The sequence below is a fragment of the Pogona vitticeps genome, chromosome 5 (genome assembly GCF_051106095.1).
Source record: "Pogona vitticeps strain Pit_001003342236 chromosome 5, PviZW2.1, whole genome shotgun sequence".
In the NCBI taxonomy this organism is placed as follows: domain Eukaryota; kingdom Metazoa; phylum Chordata; class Lepidosauria; order Squamata; family Agamidae; genus Pogona; species Pogona vitticeps.
This window is the reverse complement of record NC_135787.1, coordinates 139,788,164-139,811,976: the sequence shown is the minus strand read 5'-3', so window position 1 is coordinate 139,811,976 and position 23,813 is coordinate 139,788,164. Positions and strand designations below refer to the sequence as shown.

General features: G+C 37.5%; 1 protein-coding gene across 3 annotated transcripts in view; it reads left to right on the top strand.

The window, feature by feature from the left end:
- Window positions 1-23,813, top strand: part of SCAF11 (SR-related CTD associated factor 11) — a 37,335-nt gene that overhangs the window by 5,597 nt on the left and 7,925 nt on the right. For all 3 annotated transcript variants that reach the window (XM_020795537.3, XM_020795535.3, XM_078376881.1), the window contains 11 exons: window positions 1,681-1,752; window positions 2,791-2,951; window positions 5,832-5,909; window positions 8,368-8,459; window positions 8,976-9,043; window positions 9,510-9,556; window positions 11,504-11,610; window positions 13,442-13,528; window positions 15,461-15,567; window positions 17,440-20,307; window positions 21,650-21,993. In XM_020795537.3, coding sequence (XP_020651196.3) covers window positions 1,692-1,752; window positions 2,791-2,951; window positions 5,832-5,909; window positions 8,368-8,459; window positions 8,976-9,043; window positions 9,510-9,556; window positions 11,504-11,610; window positions 13,442-13,528; window positions 15,461-15,567; window positions 17,440-20,307; window positions 21,650-21,993 — 4,020 coding nt within the window. In that variant the 5' untranslated portion in view covers window positions 1,681-1,691. The remainder of the gene's footprint in view (window positions 1-1,680; window positions 1,753-2,790; window positions 2,952-5,831; window positions 5,910-8,367; window positions 8,460-8,975; window positions 9,044-9,509; window positions 9,557-11,503; window positions 11,611-13,441; window positions 13,529-15,460; window positions 15,568-17,439; window positions 20,308-21,649; window positions 21,994-23,813) is intronic.

Genomic DNA, 23,813 nt, shown 5'->3' with positions numbered 1-23,813 from the left:
AAGCAGGAAATGGCAAGAACCATTTCCCTAGTTTAATTCATAGGGGGATCTTATTTTGTAACTGGATTGTTGCTCCCAGATACACAGGTTCAGCTTCATAAAAACAGCAGTACAGTATTGGAAACAGTTGAAACAGATAAGAATTATTCTCAGGCCAATGGAAGGAAAATGCCCAGTGCTATCTAAATGTGCACCAGTATATCACAAAGGTAACTAACTCTCTTTCCCAAGTGGGAAAGTTTCTACTTCTTGCATTATTACAAGGTCTCTAGTGAAGATTGATGCTCGGGAGCTGTTCATAGTTTAGAATGATAATACCAAAGTACTGAATTGTACTCAAGTTGTCAGTGGATATATAGCAATGTGGTAGTGTGCCAGAAAATACCATTTGGCTTTGATCAGAACTTTCACTGATCCATTTCACATTACATGTTGTGCAAAAAAACAAAAAACAAAATAATGTGGCAACTTAAAAGCTAAAAATGCATCATAGCATGAGCTTGTGTGGGTTATAACCAGTCAGGTAATATTCCAACTTTAATGTAAACAAAGCTTGTATTATCATGGCCGGTTCTATCTCTCTCAAGGAACAGATGTAATTGGCACCTGAGCCTCAAATAATGAATGCTGCCTAGAAAGTTTTGGGTGGTATTCCACATCCCTGCTTATCTGCAAGCAACCTGCTGCCCTGTTCACAGCCACTTCTTTGGAATTTATGAGCAAATCCAGGATCATTCCCAAACCATGCACCTGTTTTTGTTCCTGGCTTTCTGCTGGAGTGAAACCAGGAATCCTGCTGACTCCTGCGTCTTGCTCAAATACTGTTTCAGTTTATTCACCCACATCTAGGCTGTAACTGATTTCTGGAGTCTACGGCTTCTCTTCTTAGCATGTCTTCACATTATTTATATCAACCAGGCATTCCTTGTTGCTGATTAAAGGCTAACACTTATGGATCACTTGCAGATAAGCAGGGATAAGGAATGTCATCGCCAAATTTCTAGGTAGCAGGTATCTCTCTGCTGTGGTTATGCACCATCTGTGGAAACATGACAAAGGGTACAGGAAGCTGGGAGGAGCTTAATGTCATAACCTTTATCAATTTGTTCCAGTCTATCGATTCTTATACATAGGCTTGGTAAATTACACTGTGTGCACTAATCTCGATGCCCATCTGTTAGATAATGGATTAGAGTTGGAATTGCCTGTAAAGGGGAAGTTGAAACTTTAAAAAAGTCTTTAGTAGTTGTCTTTATACAGAAAAACACTTTGTGGAAAATGGACAAGTATTTACACTTTGAGAAGACTTAGGCCCCATTTCTGTGCTAGCTTTCTTATAAAGCTTTCATTGTTCACATTTCCTTTTTGAATTTTTCCTAGTGTTCCTTCACTTCAGACTATCTGGAGTGGTACTATACTCTGGTTTTGTGAATTGTAAAGTTACAATACAATGTAAGAAGAATAAAATCACTTGGAGAATTTTAGATGGTATATAATTTTATATGCTTGATATACTTCCTCAAGTTGTTTAATTCATAACATTGATTTTTTTCATCTTACATTTTAAATTCTTGGTATTGCAAATGTAAAATTTCTAGGAACTTTACTACTACATCTTGTATTATAATCTGGTACTGAGTTATTGGGAGGAATTTAATCACCCATGTCAATATTTTTCAGGTTAAGTAGAAATGAAGAATAAAAAGCAATGTGTACAGCATGCTGATGATGACAAGCGTGAAGAAACAGGAGGTAAATAAAATATAAATAGATAAATAGATATTTTATAGCATATTTAAAGTAGCAGGTGAGCACTGAGGAAGTATTTGACAATCCAGACCTATGCTTTGTTTAATATTGGGGAAGTGTTCTTTAAGACTGTGGGTTTTAGCTGGTTAAAAATATGCTCACCAGTCCCACTATTCTAAATAAAATGGCAGTGATCTGGATTTAATTGCTTCTGCCAACCTTGGGAGTTTACACTTGAAAAGAGCTATCTGCATCAGTTTATTATTGTCTTGGGTGAGAACTCTTTGTATTCTTTTATTTCTGTTCGATTTAAAACCCTAGTACTGTAAAATAAAGTCCTCTTGCTTTCATTGGAGAGGTGATAGTTTAAAAAGTGTTAGTGTTCTTGCTGATATGCAAAACATTCTGGAGTTGATAAACATTCTAAAGAAACTGACTATCAATTACCAGATTGTAAATAAATATTTTGAAACATTCTGGAATTGCTTATCTCTACATATTTGTGATAACAGTTTGTGAACTCTTGATAACATACTTCAAGGATACAGCTGCCTTTATTGTAGTTTCACTCTGTTTGAGTTTTAATAGGACGCTGACAAATTGTAAAACAATATTTATGCTGCTTGTTACTAGATATCCATTGGAATAGTCTTGTTTTGTTTTAATTATTGCTATAATATTGCACTGATGTTTATGAACTAGATCGGTGATTTCCAACCTAGGGTTCCCAAATGTTCTTGGACTAAATCTCCCAGAATCCTTTACCAGCAGCTGTGTTAGCCAGTGTATTGATAGTAGCTTCATTGAGCTACTAATAACGAGCATATTGTTTAATATTGATTGCTGACCAACCTTGAGAACACTGAATTGCGTTTCTGAGAAAAATCCTGGCTTGTTTCACTAAGTATTCAGAATTCACTTTTTGACTCACAGAGTTGAACAAAATCTTGCATATGACAATATTCATATGACACAATGTGAAATGCCATTGATGTGATGGTTATTACTTCAGCCATTCATGGGTTCTGCATTTTATAACAGGTGAAGAGAACAAAGAAAATGGTTCCTGCTTTTCTAATGATTTATTAGATGAAGATGAAAGATGTCCCATCTGTCTAAACTGTCTGACAGAGCAGGAAGTTGGTTTTCCTGAAAATTGCAACCATGTCTTCTGTGTGACTTGCATCCTCAGATGGGCTGAAGTAAGTAGATGGTTGCCTGAATTTTGAAGACTCAACTCATAAGAGTAATGTATTTTCCTTATTATGACTGGCATCCAGTGAATACTGTGGTTAGTTCCTCATGCCCATGTATGCTTTGGGCTGTTATTTCTTAAACACCAATCTTGTCACAAATTGCTCCTTAAATTTATACAGAATTTTAAAAGCAATATATAATATGGCACATGACGTTGGACATGATAAATCCCACTTGACTTGCCCAAAGTAATGTTTTGAGTCCTGAACCCAGTGCAGATAATTCATAGTTTAGTAGAATCATCACATCATTATGTTTGATCAATGCCAGAATGTATTTTATTTATTAAAAGTATGCCTTGTCCAATTTTGCTGCTGTAGTAGTTGATAATAAATTATGTAGGTGTCCTTCTCCCTGCAGTTTGTAAGGTATTAGTCATACTTTGGTTCTCAATTCCTAGATTCTCCTTTGCTTTCTAGGGAAGTCTGTTATGTAATCATCCTTGCCTCTGGCATATTTGTTTGCAACTTTGTAACATCGTTTTGCTATTGCACCTGCAGTATACTTCTTTCTCTGCCATTGCAACAAAGAAACATGAATGTTTTCCAGCTTCGTGGTAAACAATCTAGCTAATAGAAGACTTCTAAAGCAGGGGTCCCCAACCCCTGGTCCGCAACCTGGTGCCAGTTCGTGGGCTTCCTGGAACTGGGTCGAGGACACAAATCTCCGCCCCCCAGCATGCACGCATGGTGGGGGTGTTGTGCCCACAGGTGGGGGTGTTGTGCCTGCGGGTGGGTGTGTTGCACCCACAACTGAGCGCACGAGCATGACATGCCCACCTGCGAGTGTGTGGGTGCCCCTGCCCCCCCATGCACAGAGACTGCACCCCCCAAAACCAGTCTGCGATCCCAAAAAGGTTGGGGACCGCTGTTCTAAAGAACTTCATAAAATTATGTATGTCAATCCTCATGACAAATAGTATCCTGGTCCACTCTTATTTAGCCCATTAGAAATAACTTAGAACTTGGAAGTAGTTTTCTGGGAGCAGTTCAAGAAAGTAGTATTTTCAGGTTTGGAGTAACAGTACTATTTTTTTAAAGGTACAGTGGTGCCTCAACTTACAAAATTAATCCATATCAGAATGGTGTCCATAACTCAAAATTTTTGTAAGTCGAAGCACCATTTCCCATTGGAATGCATTGAAAACCGATTAATCCCTTCCGACTGAAGAAAAATGTCACAAAAAATAAAAATAAAACACTGCAAGCCCCTGGGGCTGCAAAAAACAAAACAAATCCAAAAATAAACATAAATATAACCCCACCAGCCCAATCCCACCCTGCAAAAGCCATGAAAACAGTTTAAAAAAAACAGAAAGCAGCACTGTACCTCCACCACCGCTACCGCTGCCAGGAGGCCTCCCGGACTCCAGCCGCCGCTGCCGGGCCATGACTCCAGCCACTGCCGCAGGGCCTGGCTGCCGCTGCTACTGAGCCAGGGCTCCAGTCGCCGCTACCAGAACTCGGCTCCTACCGCCTCTGCGGGGGCTTCCTGAGCTTCCAAAGCACCGGCACCCGGTGCGGCTGTTGGGGCAGCTTTGGAAGTGCGGGAAGCCGAAAGCTGCCCTGACTGCCGCGCCAGGTGCTGGCTTCCCGTGCTTCCAAAGCCACCCCGACTGCCACACCGGTGCCAGCTTCCCGGGCTTCCAAAGCACTAGCACCCGGCGCAGTGGTCAGGGCAGCTTTGGAAGCCTAGGAGACTGAGCCTCCCTTTTCCTAACCGTTGGGGCAAAGAAGCAGCCTCTTCGCCACCAACGGTTTGAATTTCCTGCCCTTTTCTCCTGCCTTTTTGTATTCGTAAGTGGAAGCTCTGGCCACAAGTCGATTAAGTCGGGACGTCCGTAAGTCGAGGCACCACTATACTAACTCCTAACAAAAAATACAATTTTTTCCAATGTGCTAGTCTGCAATTAGTAATCACTCTCTTTCTTGAGATTGTCTCAAATATGTGAAGATTATCTCAATTTTCTGAGACCATTAACATGTATTTTTTCCTTCTTTCTTAAAGACTGTCATGCATGCGCCTTAAAAGTAGAAGGGGAAAATGGCAAAACAAACACTGTGCCTGCCAGCATAGTATTCTATTTAGCCTGTGCTATTGCTATTACATTTGCATGTTGTTCTTGCTTGTTCCACAGATTATCTGGTTGGCTAAAGGCTGCAACTTGCCCATGAACTCTGGATTTATTTGCTTTGAAACTTAAACAAGTTTGAATGTTAGCAAAATATTTATATATACATGTTTGTTGAAAAGTAAAAGCTAACAAATTGCAACTTAATTGGGGGAAAACGTTATTACTGTAACATTATAAATATCTCTTAAAAATTAACCAGTGACTAGTATCCTGTTACACAGCTGCAGTGACACAGTGGGAGTAATGTCATTGTTAGCAGAAGACTGCAACTAATTAAAGGCATCCTTTTTTCATTTTTACAGTACACAAAAATTTGTCTCATTATGTGTGAGCCATATGTACCCCAGATTTTTTTAAAAAGCGATGTCCTTTATGAGTGGAAATTTGCTGCTGGTGATGGCATCATTTCTGTTGCGCAGATAAAACTGCTCAACAGGATTCTAGCCAATCTATTGTTAACTTGCAGTCTTGCATGTCACCTTTTGCCCTTTCTGATTAATCACTAAGTACTGAATAGATTTATTTAATAAAATAGTTAGCTCCTGGAGTCCTGATTTAACTGAAAGCATAAGGAGGGATACATGTACAATATTTGCTTCAATTTACGGTTTAAGAAACCAAGAGAAGACAACAAAATAGTTTTATTCTTTTTGCTGTGACATGATGAGACTGAATACAATCTTTTTTTCAGAATAAGGCTTCATGTCCAGTTGACCGTAAACAGTTTCAAGCTGTATATAAACTAAATGCATTAGAAGACTGTATAAAGGTAGGTTTTGAACTTTTTCAATTTCTTATTAGTTTATAATGTTCCCTACAGTATAGATTTTCAGTTGTGGAAAGAGGTGCAGATATAGTTTGAATAGAAGTTCAGTCTGCTTTCTAATAGTAGTTTTGAAAACTTCTCCATGCATGTGGATAAAAGGCTGGATTGTCCAAATAGTTAGTCACGGTGACTCCCATATCTGATTACTTTGATTTTGAAAGTGGGGATCCTGCTTCCTTCTCCAGATTTGGCAGCTTAAACATCTCATTTTGGTAAATCTTTTTCACTTGAGGTAATCTGCTGCAGGGTTGGGAAGGCTGAGTTTTTTGTTTTTATGTTTGCTTGTTTTAGTTTCTATCTTTGAAAGCCAAGAAAGCAGCAACAGGGAGTTTGTTTCCCTGTTCCCTCCTATAAAGAAAAGTTTGTACTGTAACTTAGTTGCCCTGGGATTGCAGAGCCAAAAGAAACCATAATTGTGCCTCAGACAGTGGATTGTGCTGTGTTGGAGGGAGATGAATATTAATTTTTTTAAAATCATGTATACATTTAAGGCATTTTGCATGCAAAGAAAGAAGCAGCATATAACTCCAGAACTAACAACTTCTAAAATTATAAATTGCTTAGCATTTTAAAGTAATATAGACTAGTTCTATGTCCTTCTGATATTTTGGACTTTTTTTATTTTTTTTATTATTAATTAACACAAACAGACATACAAAACAAACACAAAACACCATAATCGGGGAGAATATTTTCCATATATCCATCTAACATACAATATTGACTGCATGTACCATATTCCCCTACTTAACATCTTTAGGCCAAATCCATTTGATATATAATTCTGACTACATGACCTCCAATAATTAACATACATAAATTGTCAATATATAAACTTAAACCTGTATTGATCTTATATTCAAGCCACTCTTAATTGCATAAACCAACTATAGTTCATGAATTACTTAATATCCTCATGTTTCTGGTTTATCATCAGTACCTTCTAAACAATTGTGCTCAGAATATGTATATGTAATCTAGTTTAGGTATTACCTGTACTTATCAACCATTTAAGACATTCAGCAAGTACCTTTCCCATTTTCGTTATATTTCTTTGCTCCACGTGTGAACCAGGGATATAAAATCTCTATAGGTTCTTTCACCTGCATATCCTTCTTTCCAATACTTATCATCAACAATTCTAATTTCATCATAAAAGTAGCTTAACCACACACAACTCCGCACACAGAAGCTCTAGGCCCGCTTAATACATTTCTGAGGGATCCCCACTTTTACAGGTAAGAAGAACATTGTACATCTAATCTTGCCTATATAATCAATATAGTAATTCACTCATATTTAAGCTCTACACATATATCATAAACACCAAAGCATCTATTATTATCATTATTCACTAACCTTTGTAAAATTTATAGCTACATATGTTTATCTACCCTTTAGCTTCCCATCTTGGACTTTAACTCCCATCAATCCTGGCTAACATGGCCAGTAATGGAGCATTATGGAAGTTGAAGTACAACGCCACAGAAAATGGCTGGCTATTACTAAATATGTTGTCCAGCATTAATTCACTGTTAAAAAGCTTAAAGGAGATTTTAGAAGCTCAAGAATAGAAAGAATAAAGATATAAAAATTAACACATGGTTTCCAGACCACATTATAACTACAAATCAGTATTTGGTGCTAGTCTAGTTAGCCCCCTCTATGTGCTGCTGGGTGTATGGTGTTGTGCAAATTCAGTTTATAGAAAGTCTGCTTGCAAGAAGTGAAGACAGGTAGCAACACAGATAAAGCAAAAGATAGGAAATTTAGTTGAATTATGCAGTTCCCTTTATCATTTTTCAGGATTAATTTTTACTTCCTTGTGATAAACAAGGAAAATATTAAGAGCTTGTTAGTAACTGTTGTAGAACCTTCATATGGTAAAGAAAGTTCTCCTCTGTTATATTTGTGTGAAAGAAAGAAAAAAATCAAGATTCATGACTAATTCAAATAAATTGATTGTCATTGTAAGTATATACATATTATACACATACAACAAAATTCACAAAAGATACCGATCTCTGGAGTGCCAAGCTGCTGCAAATGCTTGTTGCCTCCATCTTTGTTGCCATACTTGAAGAAACACCAAGATAGATTTATTTTTAAAAGACAGTGTTTCAGTTCAAGCATATACTATTGAGCAAACATTTGTGTGGTATTTCTTTTCCTATTCTCAATGAATGAGAACATATTTATTTGTTCTCACCTTGGCAGAAATTTGCTTTAGAATAACATGGATGACAAGCTATGAAAATCTTTATTGGCTGTACATATTATGTATCAAATAGATGAATTATGTTGCAAATTTGATAATGTAACTTAATTCTAGTCCATATACAGTATATTGGATCAAATGATTTTGAAAATGAAGTGCTAATTACAACAACATTCCTTGCAGGTTCAGATAAAGCAACAAGTAAGCGAAAAAGATGACCTACTTTGCTGTAATGAGAGCAAGTATTGCTGCATGAATATGAAAAACTGTACAAGGTTAGCATTGTGTGTTGAAAAAACACTTTTACAATATACTAACAGGTTGAATTTCAGATTGGAAATATTGTAAAGCTTTTAAACTGCTTTCACACATAGGATTGAAATGCAATTTTTTACCGAACCATTCCTTGCTTTTTTTTGTCATGTCAAGTTCAATGCATAAATATTTAACTGATACTTAATTTGTAAGAGGAATTGATAGGTTTTATACATTTAAAGTCTGTTCAGAGGAGAACATTTATAATACCAGATACGATAGCTGTTATTTAAATATGAAAAAATATTCTTGTTCTTCTGTGAAATAAGGAATATGGTGTACTATACGAGAAAACTAAACACATATCCACATCATTCAAATGCCTAGAGTAACCTCAGTGTTAAGTTCTTCACAGCCTAAATTTTAAAGATCTTTAAAGTATTTATATAGTTTGTTTTCATAATGGGGCCCAGGACTATAAGTAGCACAAGCAGAAATCACTTTATTGTAAGTGATTGATTTGTATGTGTTTGCAGAAAACAGAACAATGCAGACAAAGGATCTTTCCCAGAAAGCTCTTGTAAAGGCTGTAACCAAAAACACAGTAAGTTTGTATATTTTTGGTCACTGTCTTGGCCTCCTATTAAAATTTTTTTAATTTGTTACTGGTACTCAGTATACTTATTATTTGCAAACCTGACATGCACTGTCTTGAACACCATCATAAAAAACTTTGAAGCCTCATTATGTTTTGAGAGACAGGAGCTACACTTATAAAAATGCAGGGAAATAAGTTCTGATTATCACAGAGGTCTTCTCTCTCTCTGTGTACAGTTTTGTATAATATCGATGTATTGGAAATTGCCTGCAGACAGGTAGCCTGTACTTGCCAGTGATTTTCAAGTCAAAACCGTGTGTCTTTCAAAGCTTGTATGTTTTTCTGCTTTGCATCTTTGAAGTAATAACATACTTAGTAAATAGTTTGCTTAAAATGTTCTTAAATTGCTGAGTAATTGTCTTAATGCTCTAATGCACCAGACTAAAGTGAGCTTTTCTGTTTTTTATAATAGATTCTTCACATGAGAAAGAAGATAAACATTCTGTGAAAAAGAATAAGGTTTGCTCAGCTATTTTATATTTAGAGATAGTAATCACTTCTAGTAATTTCCTTCTAGAATATTGCAGTTTTAAAATGTGTGCTGGATTTGTACATTCTGTTTCCCTTCATACGCTTTAAACCACTGTTTCAGTGTTCTGCTTAATTTCAAACTAGCCTTTGGAAATGTGTACTCTGGTTTTCTTGAAAGTTAGCTTCAATATTCAGTTTTTAAAATCTCTGGTATTCTGAAGAAGAGGGCTGACAAAAACATATGGAAGAAATATAAACTGCCTTCATTTGAAATTAAGTGCTAGTAAATGAAAGATGCACACAGACACTGCCAAAAAGGTGTTCCTTATTTATGCAAAATTGCAGTTAGCTAACAAGTTGGGGAGAAATAAATTCCATATTTTTTGTTAAAAATTTTCTTCTGTAACAATATGTCATTTCATAAAATAAAATAGTGGTGTTACTAATGAATACAGGTAGGTTACATTATGTAACTGGAACTGGTGCAGTACATCCATTTCAAGTAAATATTTGAATGAACATTCCTTAGGTGAATGTAAATCTCAAACATTTTTGTTCACAGCTTCAAGCATGATAAAATTACGGTGTTAAATTTTAAGCACTTACATTTGCTCTAACCTTTGACTCCAGAGCTAAACATGCATAGGAGTGAAGGAGCTTCATTGAAGTCAGTGAGACTTCTGAATCTCTGTGAACATGTGTAGGATTGTGCTGTTAAAATCTAAACCATATAAGAGTAGAGTATGTGCTGTTGAGTTATGTTTTGAAATATTTAAAAGTAGTCTAATAAAATAATTTCAGAGTAAAGCCTGGAATGTGTTTGGACATGACTGTTGAATAACACGAAGTGCCCTTGAATGTATTTCCTTTCCTAAATCAAATACTTTACTTTAGACTGGGAGAGTGGGTCAGATACCTGTGTAGTACAGAAAAACAATATGATGTAATTTTTAAGTTCTGTCCATTAGATGTAAGTCCAACATTCTAAATCAGATACCCACCAATTTAGAGCAGTGAGAAAAACTCTGATGCAAACTTTCCCAGAAAACCCATATCATTATACTGAAAGTATACCTCTTTATAATGATAGGTTTTTCACTATTGGGAGGAAAAAATTACTCTGGGCACACCAGAGTTCTTAAAGATCCTTTGAATGGTTTGTCAGAGTTAAGGGCATGTCAGTAATTTTTTTAAATTTTAAAGTGAACTTCTAAAAACAAGTCTAACATCAGTAAAGTGAAAAAAAAATCAGTGAGAATGTAGGAGCAAAGGAAATAGAGTCTTTTATTACTTGCATAGTGCTTAGACTGAATTGGCATATATGGGCCAAGCAAACGTACATTCCTTGCATTGGACAAACACATATGCAAACTCAGGCTACATTGCATTTTTCTGAGGAAATATCTGTCAATCAGGACTTAGGCTGCAGCTCATTAAAGCTTATATCACATAATAGTGCTGCAAAACTTTATTTCTCAATTGTTCAGTACTGTTTTTTATGTTTTGTTTGTGTCCAGAAATACACTTGAATGCAGACCAGCACTGGATATTTTTCTCTGGCAGTGACTTTTCACAGTCTTAGGCAAAGCCTGCTACCTTTCCTTTTTAATTGAAGATTCAAATTGGGACATTGTTTGTACAAAGCATGTGTTATGCCAGTGAGTTGTGGTCTTCCCATCACTCATTCAAGACCTAGTACTAAAAGCAAACCTTAAGATACTCAGTTTAAAAATGTGAAAAATATATGGATATATGGAGGTCTGTATTCTCAGTGTAGTCTAGCTGGCAAGTGTGTTTAGCAGTTTCATGACTTAACTATAATGAATATGCCTTATGTATCTGATGCACTTGTAAGAGCAGACAATTTTCTTCTTTGGGTGTTACAGGTAAGATAAGTATGCTGTTGTGCTAAATCCTTTTCTTTAAATTTTATAGCCCAGAAGACAGACCTGCTCAGACAGATTATTCAGAAGCAGCTTCTGTGATAGATTTTCTTTTAATAGTACTTTCTCTGGAAAATCTACTAATCACCAAAATGAGGGGTTAGTATTAATCTGTTTTACATAGACTTTTAAATGCCTCTCTCTCTCTCTCTCTCTCTCACACACACACACACACACACACACACACACACACACACACACACACACACACACACACACACACACACACAGAGTTTCTGTTCTCCTCAATAAGCCACCCTGCTCCATGTTGTAGGATCTATTTGCAACCCAATTCCTGAATAGAGATGGGAGCTTCGTATTCGTCTCCCTCAGTAAACGAATACAAAGCTCACCACCACAGGTAGCCAGTCTGATTAGACCCTGTCCCCTGAACCAGGTGTTGACTTACCACTTGCGGCGTACATGGCCTTTGTGCTGTGCCAATCGCAGCGGTAGCCAGTCTAGGGCTTCCCTGCCTCCCTGTGCTGCTGACCAAACTGACAAGGGGGCAGGATGACAAGCCTCTCTGTTCAGCTGCTGATTGGTCAGCAACGTAGGGATGTGGGGAAGCCCCAGCCAAGCTACTTCGGTAATTGGCTCAGCATAAAGGATGATGGTTGTGCACTGTAAGCGGTAAGTGTACATCGGGTTTTGGAGGGGTAAGATCCAGTTGGACTGCCGCCTGTGGTGGTGAGCTTCATAGTTATCTCCCCTGGGCAATGTACCCTCTAATTTTCAGTCCCACTGGGCGGGGCTCTGCTTCTCATGCTGCTTCGCCTCTGCATGTGTGCACAACTTCACCCCCCTGTGTGCTGGATTCTGTCAGAACCGGAACCTAAAGCAATTGCTGCACAGAGGAGGAAGACAGCTGTGTGGAGGGAAGTCAAGTTGTGCACACGTGTGCTTGTGCGCACCCAGCTTAGTGGGAACCTTGCCCCCAGGAGATGAGTATGAAACTCCCATCTCTATTCCTGAATATCATCTTAGGAAATACTCTGCAGTGTTTTTATGAATTTGGAAGATTTTCAGTGCAGTGTTTTGATGGCTTTTGTATCTGTTCATTTAAGAACTTTACTTACAGGTGCCACAGTTCTCTGATCTGCCTGTTTCTTGTAATTCATCTTAATGCACACATGTAACATGCTCTCCCTTGGTTACCCTAACTATAGAAGATTATTATTGTTCAAATTGTTCATTTCAAATTTAATTTCTGTCATAAAGTCTAGGTGGCCTAAGTAAACCAGTGGCTATATTGATGAAAATGAGGCTCAGGCTCACAGATTCTCAACTTTTATGATTCAGCCAGAGGAGGAGATTAGAAGCTTACACATCTGTTTTAGATATACTGTACTACTGTTAGCCCATATTGTCTGAATCTACACAAGCTGTGCTACACTGCAAGAGAGAATAAGTTACATATGCATAATTCTGGGTAAATTCTATGAAGCAGACAGATTTGGGGCACCATGAATACATCAGTTCTAAAAATTCAGATCAGCAAGAAGATACAAGCTGTTTCAACATTTCATAAGGGAAAGTGCTGGAGGCAAAACAGGAAGTTAGCATACAAGACTAAGGTTAACATTCATTCCTGTAACACTAAAGTTGCATTTGAATGAAACTTAACATTTATACTTCCACTGTGTGCATTGGGTTCATCTTACATTACTATTAAGAGTTAATAAGAGTATATTTATTTATTTATTTATTTATTTATTTTTATTTATTGTATTTATACCCCGCCTATCTAGTCATTTCGATCACTCAAGTGTTCTGAATACTAGTTACTATTACATGGAAGTGTGTAATTGTACTTCTGTAGTATAACTGATTATTAAAGTTGAGTATATAATGATAATTGTTAAATTGTTGCATATAAAATTAAAGACATTAATTTATTTTCAAGCCTGTTTTAAAAATTATATTCCAGTGTGGAGATCAGCAACATTGACACAATTATTGGACACAAGAGGAGAGAACTGGAGCTGTCATGTTCTGTACTAGCTAAAGTGGCAAGGTGAGACAACCAAACAATTAACAGCATGTTGCAGTGGGGGCGGGGGTACAAATAACAGGTCTTTTGAGGTGAGCAGTTAAAATTATGCTACCTAACACTATCTGAAAACAAGCAACAAATATTTAATTAGCCTTTCCTGCCATCCTTTGTTGTTTTTAATTAATAGAGATTTGCATACAAACATGTAGAAAATAAAATGTTTTAAGTTTTTTTTTTTTTATAAATATCAGATAAATTGGTCTAACCTGAAAGTCATACTAAACACAGTGCCTATGAATAGGAGGAGCTGCAACAAGCCTTGGACTTACATATTCCCCCATATTTTATTTTTATTTGTTTCATTTATATACTGCCCCGTTAGTGCACTACTCTGGATAGCTGACAGCTAAGGAAAAGAACAAGTGCAGACACACAAACAATAACTTAAGCAATCAGAAGTAAAAATATGTAAAAACAAAACCAGAAAGTAAAGTGTTTCATAACAGAGGGCAATGGTGAAAAAAAATCACATGAGACTGCTATCAAATACATCTTGAAAGAGTACTGTTTATAGTAACCTCTTAAAAGCAGGCAGGGAGGGGCCAGAGGCAGCTCAACCAGTAGTCGATTCCAAAAAGTGGGTGCCACAGCCGAGAAGGCCTGACTTCTTGTTGATGTTTTCCTGGTCTCTCTTGGCATTGCCACACACAAAGGAGCACAGTATAGGTGGACTTGGTGGTGTAGGTGTATGTTCTTGGGGAAAGTCACTCCACCAAGAAATGGGGTCTTAAACTGGCAACTTGTGCATAAGCACCAAAACCTTGAACTTGACCTGGTAGCCAGTGCAGATGGGCCCGGACTGGGGTGCTGTGATCAAATTTACCTGCCACCAGCCTGCCAGCCACATTTTGCATCTGCAGCAATCTCCAGATCAACCTAAAGGGAAGCCCCATATAGAGAGTGTTACAGTAGTTGATCCTGGAGATCACTAGTGCATGCTGAACATGATTTCTCACATCTGGAGCACCAAACTTCAGTTAACACTGTAGTTAATTTCAAACAAATGCCAAACCTGTTTATTCTGAAGTTTCCTTTTTGAAAACCCACCATATTGGCAAGAATCTTATTACTGATGTACACCAGTGTAAGTCAAATGGCATAAATTTTGGCAACAAGCTGCACAGCTGAAAAAGTCTGTGTTTGATGTACTTGTTGTGCACTAGCAACTGATGCATAGCGAGGAATACATGCATTGGCTCTTTAACTAATGGTGGTTTGCCACAGGGGTTTGTAAAAGCAGACATAAATAATACAGTTTTGACCAGTTAATATTAGGTGGTATTCCAGGTCTGGATAACTTGGCAATATGTGAGTGAGGCAAAGCAAAAATGAATGCTTGCAGACTCTCACTGAGGGAGGAAAAGTATGATCGCTGCTATCTTGCTATTGCAAGTATGTATCACAAATATGTATGTGACAGGCATGTGGTATGATCATTGAATAAGTAGAACCTTGATTAGCACATTTGTACTCTGTTTTTACGTTGTCAAAGGAATCTTTAAAATATTGGAATCGCCAAATGTGTTCACAACTAAGGCTGGCTATAACTATTTTTTTCAGACACAGAATATGTAAGCATTCCCTTAAGAAATGTTTAAGAGACTAATAAAGTGCTGGGAAACAGATTTATAGTCCGATTGAATGAGAACTGAGTAATGTTTTTATTTGAGGAAGATAAAAATCTTTTTTTAGAGATATCAAAGTTCTGTAAACCAATAGGGACTTTTGCCTGGAAAACAAACTGTAAATCCAAGAAGACAATCATTCAGCTGTGACTGAGCACTTCATTATTACTTGTGAAATAGTTGCAGAGCAGTTGTATATGGAACTATGTAATCATATTTTCTGTTGAATTCTTCTTGTAATTCTTATAATATGGGTTAACTTTTACAGAATCTCTACCATGTGCTGTGAAAGAGAAATGACATCCTGTCTTCAGGTTTCCACTGTTATGGTGGGAACTGTTTTGTCAATAAATACTGCATCCTTGGAAAACTTTGGTAAATTTTTTTTGTAAGTTTTATTTATAGTTTATATAAAGCAATGTCTAACAATAAAATATTAACATTCCTTTATGTTAAAAGATTAGAGGATTATGATTGACATGCCTGGGGCTATAGCTATATCCTGTTGAAAAATATATTTTAAAACATTACACAGCAAGGTAAAATTCCTAGATGTGAAATGTCTAAACATTGTTTTGATATGATGTTTTATTATAATGAAGTCTAAGGAGGAAAGAGTTTGCAGCCTTTGAAGTAGAATCTGAACTAACAAAGTTCTAATCTTTTTTTCTTTTACGGCAGGAAAGAGATCTAGTGATAAATATTGCAGTAGAGGGTTTAATGTTTCTATATGTTGTGGCGAAACAAGCCCTAAACTAACATTCTGAATGTACCTATATCAGGTTGTCTTTGTTTGGAGACTATCTAGCTGGACAAATTGATCCATGCAGGCCTGAGTAACCATATACCATATGGTTACCATATACTTCTCTTTAGTGTGTGTGTGTGTGTATAAACTTATATTAGTTTTGTAAGGTAATGGTGGAATCTTGCATAATGTAAGCAAAGTCATATGTTTTGGTTCATTCCTTTCCAGTAGTAAAGAGCCCTGCTGGGGTTCTTGTGGGTGCATGTGTGCATCCAAGCTTGTATCCCCTGGAATCGACACAGGAGTTATTTATTTATTTATTTATTTATTTATTTATTTATTTATCTATTTATCTATTTATCTATTTATCTATTTATTTATTTATACCCCGCCGATCTGGTCATTGTGACCACTCTAGGCAGCTTACAACACAAATACAAACATATACACACACACACACACACACACACACACACACACACACACACACACACACACACACACACACACACACACACGTACGTTCGTACGTACGTACATATATAAAATTCTCATAATTAGAAAATTAGAAAAACTTCTACAAGATGGAGAACAAGCGACATAACTCATTGTAGAAGAAAAAGAATGGTCGAAAATCTGTTACTGTTTGGCATTTACTCTGAAGGCCTTGGGTTTTATCTCAGCAGGTTGATGTTGAAGTGTACCGCAAAAACTTCCAACTTTGACTAAAATCATGTTGCATAGTGTAAGCAGTGCATCCAGACCATAACTTTCCCAGTCTTTATCACAGCACATATCTAATCTATCCTTTTTGGTCTGTAACATTTTATTAATTGATAATAGGAGTAGAGAAAAATTCTGAGGGCTTCTCATTTATGTGGTGTAAAATCAAAGGCATAAGCTTTTGTACATATTTGGGTTTCATTCCATTTGGTAGTGAGGATGTAGGCTTTGAGCTAGGGTTCAGAGGATGGAGACATGGGAGCAAGGAGGAACAATTGGTTATATACCCAAGGCAGCACAGCACCTTTCACATGTGAAAGAGGCATCTGCTTAATGGGACAGATATGTGCTTCTGTTCATTCTGAAACTTTGGTCATACTGTTGGCATTATCCCAGGTGCCTACACATATTTGTAGTGATCAAGCAGCAATAGTACAAATTCAATAAATAAATAAAAAATAAATGGCTGTCTACACTCAGACTTTCACATATTCACTGCTGACAGTCTCTTCAGTACAGTGATATCCACAATGTTGATGAAGCTGTGTTCCTAATAAGCACATGATTCACATTTCAAGGGGCTTCAGGGGAACAGCTGTCAGTAATAGTCAAGCCATCTGAAGTGTAGTTTTTGCTTTTAAAAGAATAAAGTCAGTGTAAGTTCTTAGTTGACATGCGTCAAATACATGTCCTAGGATCAGCTAATCATATGTGGGTATTTCTAAAGTACTATTTTTGTTACTGCTATACATTGGTTCTTTTTCTTTTAATATTAGGGTCTTCAGAAAATGGACACATTGTCACATATGTCCAGGAAGGGGAGGAAAAAAAGCAAACTTCTGGTACCACTGGCACAAGAGGTACAAGAAGGAAGATTTCAGATACCACTCCTAGAAGAAGGTCTGCTCGAAATGTTAAAACAGAAACTTTGACACAGTCTCAGAATTCACCAAAACCAAGCAATTCTGGGTGTGAGGCCAGTGGTGATGGTAACTCTTTTGTAAATGCTTCTAGTGCAGAATCGGAGAAATCACCTCCAAAACGGAAGGCTAAAAGAGGAGTTAAGCAGCAGGAACCTGTAGCTAAAAAGAGACTCAGAAGTTCAGGACGTTATGGAAAAACTTCTAGCAATGTAGTAGAAGTTGAAGAATTGAATGAGGCAGAAATAACTCCGCTACTTGACAAAAGTAGTTTACCTGATAGTGAAAATAGCACCACTTCTTTTAGTCAGCAAAATGATACAGAAACTCAGTCTGCTAATGGTACTGAAGACTCCACAGACTTCGGAAAATCTAAGGAGGAGCATATGAAAGAGCCTGATGAAGAGGAGGACACTGTAGGCATTATAGACACTGATCCATGTTCTCAAGATCCTCCTTTACTCACCCTAGAGAGAGAGTTTGTTTCCTGCATTCAAGATCCTCCTTTGCTAACTCTAGAGGGAGACTGTGAAAAATGTGATGTGAAAAGCAGCACAGAGTTGGAAAATAGTTTGTATTATAAAAATGCTGTTGAGCAAGCCCACCCAATGTTAAGTGTTTCTAGAGAAGAATTGGGTAATGATTCAGTAATTGTTACTCATCACCCTAAGGAATTAAATAGTCCTACAAATGAAATGCCAGGAAACATTGAACCAATGGCAATAATAGATGGTCCTTTTAACAGTCCTGGGACTGAATTACTCGAGAAATCAAAATGTATATCAATAGCAGATTATATTTCATCTGCTTCTGAAAATGATTTGCTGAGGGAAAGAGAATCTTTGTCGGTAGAAGACAAACAGTTGTCCAGTCCTGGAAAGACATTCCTAGAAGAACTAGACTCTGTAGCAGTAGCAGATGAGTCAGTGATTGGTTCTAGAAATGAATTGTTGAAGGAACCAGAATTTCCAGCAATAGATAAGATGCTGGAGAGGCCTGAAAATGAAATGTCAGTGGGATGTCATTCTTTTGAGAATAAATTGTCAGAAGGGATAGAATTTGAGGAGTCATTAGATAATACCAGAAGCAAATTATGTGCATATCCAGTCTCATTAGAAACTGACAGTTCCAAAACTGAAGAAAAGGAAGAAAATGTACATTTAGATAATGAAAATCCAAAAGGGATTGGTTTATTAATACACATTTCTTCAGAAGATAAGAAATCTGATGAATCTTTAGAAAAGGTTATAGAAGAATCTACATCTAATATGTCTTCAAAGATAGATACTCAAGAAATCAAATGTTTTAGTGAAGATGACAATGAGGTAGTAGCTATGGAATGTGACTCTTTTAGCAGTGATCAGAATGACTCTCGGATACATCAGCCATTAACAATTGACAGTACAGAGCAAGAGGCAAGCTCCTTACAACATGGAAATACTGAAAATTCTGCACCTTTTCTAAGTCTTCCTGACAATAAAGAAGAAATAGACTGTTCTACTGAACTTAAAAAAGATAAAAAACCTCGAATTAGACGATCAAGGTTCCATTCTCCATCTACAACTTGGTCACCTACCAGAGGAGAGGGCAAAAGATCTCAATCACCATCTCCCAAGAGGGAGATTGTGAGTGAAAGCAGAATGTCTCGTTCTCCCAAAAAAGATACTTTCAAAGAAGAGCAAAGATCTCTGTCTCAGTCTCCAAAAGGAGAACCTCTTGCAGAAGAGGGCCCATCTCTACCCAGTTCTCCAAAAAATGATCCTGTGAGAGAAAGAAGGCGAACTCCATCTGGTTCTCCAAACAGGGATCCTCGTAGAGAAGGAAGGAGGGCTTATAGAACACAGGCTAAGGAATTGTCTCCAAAATATAAATGTAGATCTCAAAGCAGGGATAGAGAGAGTGATAAAGAAGAACCAAGAAGAGACCATGAGAGAGAGAGAAGCAGAAGGAGATGGTCTCAATCCCAGTCCAGATCTCGATCTCGATCTAGGTCCAGATCCAGAACAAGAAGTAAGGGCCCATCATTTTCTAGAAATGAAAGGGATGGCTATTCACCTCCCAGGTGGAAAGAGCGGTGGACAAATGACAACTGGAGAAGTCCAAGAGGAAATGATAGATATAAAAGAAATGAACAAGAGAAACAGACTGAGAGTATGAAAAGAGAGCGGGACATTGCAAGCAAAGAGGCTAACCAACAGTGTTCTTCTGATCAGTATCAAAAAGATTATCCAGACTGGGTAATGGAAAGGATAAATTCAGTTCCAGAAACAAGGAACAGAGAGAGGGAAAAATTTAAAAATCAACCATGGGAGGAGAATAGACAAAACAATTCAGGGCCTCCATGGAATAGAAACTTTGGATCAGGTTGGAATTCAAACCGTGGTAGAGGTGGTCGTGGCAGAGGTGGCCGTGGCAGAGGTGGTTTTATGTATGGAGACCAGAATGAGAACCGCTGGCAAACAAGAAAGCCCCACTCAGGGAGTGCAAATAGTTCTGGAAATGAAAGTTCAAGATTTCCAGAGCAGCAGCCTTACAAACGGAAGGCAGAACAAGACTTCTCTTTTGATACACCTGCTGACAGGTCTGGGTGGACATCTGCATCAAGCTGGGCTGTAAGAAAAACGTTACCAGCAGATGTACAGAATTATTATTCAAGAAGAGGAAGAAATTCTTCTAGTCCACAGTCCCCATGGGGAAAACAAGAAGAAGCAGCTCCTGAACAAGGTATGGTTTCCCATGTATGATATTACCTGTTACAGTGTTGGGCTAATGTGAACATTCATTTCATTAAAAAAAAATCTGGATGCCATATATTTTTGGCTAATTTGCCATTTTGTGAAATTTTCCTGCTTAAATAGTTAGTTCAAACAGCAAAGTCCTTAAAACAGTGTGATTTTTGCTTTTCTGTATATTTGTCATTTTGCTTCCTAATCAGTGTTGGTTCAAACCTGGATTTTATGTTGTTAAAATCCCTGTTTTCATTCCTTGCTTCTCTGTGCAGAGAATAACACAGAGTTCCATGGTCCTTTTTACTTGGAGAACACCTTTAACATCTTCAGCTTCCATTTGGTGATAACAGTGATAGCTCTTTCCCACCCCAATTGCTTTCCCAATGGAATCTTGGCACAGTCAGAATGGAGATAAGAGTGGAATTTTCCTGGCCAGCTTGTATTAGCCAGTTCGAAGGCAGGATGGGAGAAGTGAGGAATCTCAGCAGTAATAGCAGGATTTCCTGCCTCCAGCTTCTCTTCCCAATTGGGAACACAGTTTGTACATGAGAGAACATCCATGAAGCTGGGAAGAGGATATTTAACAAATTTCCTCCCTTCATTGTATTAGCAGGAGCCTCCAGGGATTCAAAGCATTTTCTTTCATGGAATGGGTATTTTTATGAATAGAAAGGCACCTTTAGATACAGAAACACTTCTTCTAAAATTTAAGATCAGTATAGAATATTTTTAATATATGTGACTCCCTAGTTCTATCTTTTAACATATATTTCAGATATAAGAATGGGGGTACATGTGTCAGGGGGACTATTGCACTATTAATAATGTTAGTGGTAGCATTCCCTGAATTCTTGCATTATACTTCCATTGGTATCCCACTACTAAATCTTTCTTCCAGCAAATAATGGAGTGAAGATGCTTTATAGATGTCAGTAATTCAAGACAAACAATGGTTAAAAATGAAAAATCAGTGTATGTTCATTTCTGGAGCTGATGTTTAATTTGGTTAATAGTTTACAGATTTAGCTTCGTTGTAGGTATTGAAAGCTTATATTAATACACAAAAATGTCTTTCAGCCAATTGTCACATTGTTCCTGTTTTTTCTTTTATAAACCTTTATTAGCCCTGCTGATCAAATCTGTTAGTGTCAATACAATAATAACATCTGATCCCTTTATAATTGTCTGGTATATTTAGTAGTCTTGGGAAGAGCACCTGATGCTTGAGTGAAAAAGGTTGATATTAGATGCTATGGGTAGACAACCTAGCTTTTGAAAGTTTGTTTTAAATATAGTGATTTATCAAATCTTATTAAAATATTTTCCCACTTTGATAGATCCAAACTTCAAAGACCAAGCCAGCCAACAAGGTGATAGTTCTCAACTACCAATAAATGTGCTGCAGCCTCAGATGAATGTAATGACACCAGTAAATACACAACATCAGCCAATGAGTATTTTCCCATACCCAATGGGTGTTCCTACTCCTATTATGAACATTCAGCACAATCCGTTTAATGTTCCTCCACCGGTTCCAATGCATCTTCATACAGGAGTGCCTCTTGTCCAGGTAGCAGCTTCAACCAATGTATCTCAGGGACCACCTCCACCACCACCTCCTCCTCCTCCATCACAGCAGATTAACTATATTGCGTCCCAACCAGATGGAAAACAGTTGCAGGTATATGTTTCAGTAGGAAATGTGTATTAAAATCTGGTTTGAAAAGCATAGTTTTAAGTAATTTTGTTTTATTTATACTACTGCACCTACAGCTTGAGATTGTGTTAGCAGTTACTTTCCTTTAATTTAAACCTCCAGTTCTGTTGACTTCTGTCCAAGCTTGGCTGTAATATCACACCTATATGTATGAACTTGTTGGAATCCTATTCTCTTTATATGGAATATTCTGACAATGAATTTATGAATTACAGAAACTGAGTTATGAGTTCATGCACTTCTGTGTACATCTAGAGAATTATGTAGAAATTGTGGTTTTTTGCACTCACTATGCATTTAGAACTACTTTTCATATGTAAAACACATGTAGTTTATTAATGTGTATGTGTGTGTTTTTATCTATGGACCTACATGTAGCTCGTTTTTAATTCTGTCTTCGTATAACCAAACAGGTGTTTGTTTTCTGTTGTCTTGCAATATCCTGGCCTCAATACAACTTATTTTTCCTAAACTCTTAGCTTTCATCGTGTTTGGGTTTTGAAGATGTTAATATAGTGGTGCCTCGTTTAGCGACGTTAATCCGTGCAGGAAAAAACGTTGCTAAACTATTTAATAGCTAAGCGATTTTAAAAAGCCCATAGGAACACATTAAAACGTGTTTAATGTGTTCCTATGGGCTAAAAACTTACCTGTAAGCGAAAATCCTCCATAGCGGTGGCCATTTTGGGTGCCTCTAAAGCGAGGCAAAACAGCGGTCGCCATTTTGTTTTTCCAGCGGCCATTTTGGAACTGTCGATCAGCTGTTAAAAATGGGCGCTTTGCCATGATCGCATCCCCGCGATCATCACAAAGCAATTTTTACCCATAGGGGCCATTGCTAAGCAATCGCTCTGGCGATGGCAAAAAGTCCATCGCTAAGTGATTTTGTCGTAAAACGGAGTGATCGCTAAGCGAGGCACCACTGTATTGTCAACAACATGAATGTTCACTAACTAGGTTAATAATGCTGTTCTCACCTTGGAAGCTTATTACCAAGTGCTAATAGTGATGGTCCTTCCATTTGCTCATTCCCACCATCACCATACAGTTGTGTTCAAAATTATTCAACCCCCACTGAAATTGAATGTTTTGGCCATTTTGACATTGATTTTGATCATTCAGTCATCTTGCTTACATTTACATGAAAGAGGCACTTGTAGGTCAGAGAAATATAACCTTAAGTTTATAATGAAATAACCACAAATGTCTTTTCTGTGCTCACATCATTATTAGTTTTTATTCAACCCCCAAGTGACATTCAATCTTAGTACTTAGTACAACATCCTTTTACAGTTATAACAGCTTTTAAACGTGAAGCATAGCTTGACACAAGTGTCTTGCAGCGATCTACGGGTATCTTCGCCCATTCTTCATGGGCAAAAGCCTCCAGTTCAGTCAAATTCTTAGGCTTGCGAACTGCAACTGCTTTCTTTAAGTCCCACCAGAGGTTCTCAATCGGATTTAAGTCTGGTGACTGCGATGGCCACTCCAAAATGTTCCAGCCTTTCCTCTGCAACCATGCTCTAGTGGACTTGGAGGTATGCTTGGGATCATTGTCCTGTTGAAAGGTCCAACGTCTCCCAAGCCTCAGGTGTGTGACGGACTGCATCACATTTTCATCCAATATCTCCTGGTACTGAAGAGAATTCATGGTACCTTGTACACGCTGAAGCTTCCCTGTACCTGCAGAAGCAAAACAGCCCCAAAGCATTATTGACCCTCCGCCATGCTTCACAGTAGGCAAGGTGTTGTTTTCGTCATATGCCTTGTTCTTCCTCCTCCAA